A 2,618-nucleotide genomic window follows, 5' to 3' on the forward strand; every position below is an offset into this window, starting at 1 on the left:
ACGCAGTGCTGGGCGCGCAGTCAGAAGCTGCGGCTGGAGCCGTATCACAGAGACAGACGCGGCAGAAGACGCACAAGTTGTTCCGGTCGAGACACAGGTTTCAACGGTGCAAGCCTATACAGCATATAAAAACAGCTTCGTCATCTTCATTGCTGCGCACCGTCTACACGCACACGTGCACACATAAATGGCAGGTCCCACACTATTACTCCTCTTTGTGGCTGTAGCGAAGAGCTGGCAGTTGCACATCAAGAGGAATGGCAATCAACCGATCACATGTGAAGGCCTCCGCTGCTAGCTGGTCACGTAGGCGAGCTGCAGTTCGTGGGCCAGAAGTACGCTGGCGCCGACGCCCACATGCCAGATCTGGTGGCTCGAGCCCAGAATATCCACCGTGCCGGGCCACCGACGTTCGGGCAGCTTCGACACGAACACGAAGAGGGATGCTGCCAACAGGACGAGCACAGCTAGGTGTCCCGGCAACGTACGGGCAACCAGCGAGACTTCTCCGCACGCCGCGTGGTGGGCCAATGGTAGCAGGCTGTACAGAGCAAAGCCGCCCATGGACCTGATCCGAGCAGCGTCGTGGCGCGGGTCCCTGTACTGCGAAGACGACGCTAACACCAGCGACGGCAGCGCGGCCAGCACGGATCCCGTCAGGTGTACGACGCGCCAGACGCCGCGGAACTGGAGAGCGGTGAAACCCAGGACGTAGGCGACCACGCTGAGCCAGACGCCAGCGAAGTCGAGGCGGTACCACGCGCGGGCGTCGCGCGTGCAGTTGAACGTGTGGTAGATGGCGGACAGCAGCAGCATCGAGGCGTAAGCCAGTGCCATGGCGGTGAGCAGGACCCGGTGGGCGAAGGCAACGCGGAGCCTCGCGAAGCGGCTCGTGTGGTCTTCGACGAGAAGCGCCACGAGCAACAACAGAGTCAGCAGGTTGCTCCACACGTTGACCGTCTCGTTGTGCCACTGCAGCAAGCTTCGCAGGCAGGCGGCCCGGCTGCGGCAGCACCGGTAGCCCGTCAGGATGTACGGGTTGTGACGCTGCTCGGCCGGCAAGTCTTCGAGCCGGCACAGCGGGCCCGGCGCGCCGACGCCGACGCGATGGAGCAGCGGCACGCTGGCGCGCCAGAGTCGGAGGGAGCGCGCGTGAGCGAACAGCAGCTCCATGGGCACGTCGTGCGTGTTGTGTGCGCGCATTTCTTGGCCGGCCGCCTTCGCCGCAAAGCGGCCTCGGCCAAGGCTGCCCAGTGCAAAGAGCTGTTCCCGCTACGATTCCCATCGGTCGTCATCACCCTACGGCGATACGAGCAGGCGCTGCCGGCAAGGTCCCCCTCCGCTGAGGAGCAGTGTGACCCCGATATGAATCGCGCCGCGGCGGCGATTGCATCAAAACTCGACGAGTGTATATCGATCCGTTAACCGATGCTTATGCAACAGGCCGACATTGCGCGCACTGCCAGCCGTGGCAGAGGTGGTGTATCTAGGTCACCTAAAGAGGCCAGAGGCTATGCGCGGGGCCAAACTACTGCGCTGTTCGTAACGAGCGATCCGTACATAATTGGTAACATCCGCACTACTGCAAGGGTCTCCACTTTCTTTCGGTGGGATGCCAAAGTACGTCGAAATCGAAATTGCTTGCTTCAGTATGAGAATGTCGCGTCACACCGGTCAAGTAGGTCATCGTGTTACAGTAGACCGCTCGACTGACTGCTCGAGTAAGAGTGTTGTAAGACGCTGGGCGGGCCCTTCCTTACATCACAGGCTTTGCTATTGTTTCGGTCATTAGTTCTGGATCTGCGTGCAGTGAGCGGTTTAGTCTGCGCAGCTCGCGCGCGTCTGAAAGCGCCTTCACGCCTCAGTCGTGGGTTTCTATGTCGTCATATACTGCCGCTTGAGTACGGCCGTACAGGTTCGCGGATATTCGATACCGGCCGGCGGTCGCAGAGTCCTCACTTTGAGGATGACAAAAGGGCCATTTGTTAACGTCATAACGTTACAGCGCCTGTATGTTCGTCGGAAACCGAGGGTTGTGACGTCATTTAATCCCCGCTGCGAATTTCTTGCAAAAAATAGAAAGTGGTCGAACGTGAACAGAACAGCCGTCTTTTCGGTTTCAAGCTGGGCGCGCAACCTCAACACCACAAAACAGCGTCCGTCCTGTACAATCGTTTACAAGTCTTGGCGGTAGCGTCATACCTACGAGTAGACGACAGCTACACGTTGCATTAGGGCAGCAGTTAATTCGAACGAAACCACTAATTTGCGCAACTAATGAACACTACAAGGTAACACAGTAACTATTTGATATTTCACACTGCTAAGTAGCGCAACAACATAGCTCAAATATAACTGGTGGTTTAATTAAAAGCATTACTTAGAAACAACTGGTATTGTCCACATGACAATGCTTTTGCTTCACATTTTAAAGATACTCAAAAGCATACGCGACGTTTTTTTGCGGGAGATGTCAATGCGCGGTAATTATCTCCCTGTGGCAGAAACTTAATCAGGACCCAGAGCTACGGTATGCCTATGCTCGCGGTGTTGCTTTGCTACAATCGATCTATCTATCGATCGATAAATAAATAAATAAATAAATAAATAAATAAATA

The 2,618-nt window shown here is 56.1% G+C and overlaps 1 protein-coding gene across 1 annotated transcript; it reads right to left on the bottom strand.

Annotated features, from left to right (window-relative positions):
* LOC146189793 (progestin and adipoQ receptor family member 3-like) lies at positions 1 to 1,331 on the bottom strand. The gene has a single exon (XM_084603322.1). The coding sequence runs from the start codon at positions 1,201 to 1,203 to the stop codon at positions 295 to 297; it is 909 nt and encodes a 302-aa protein (XP_084459448.1). The 5' UTR covers positions 1,204 to 1,331; the 3' UTR covers positions 1 to 294.
* Positions 1,332 to 2,618: the final 1,287 nt, after the last annotated feature.

This window comes from Amblyomma maculatum, chromosome 5, assembly GCF_055883805.1.
Source record: "Amblyomma maculatum isolate TAMU_Amacu chromosome 5, ASM5588380v1, whole genome shotgun sequence".
In the NCBI taxonomy this organism is placed as follows: domain Eukaryota; kingdom Metazoa; phylum Arthropoda; class Arachnida; order Ixodida; family Ixodidae; genus Amblyomma; species Amblyomma maculatum.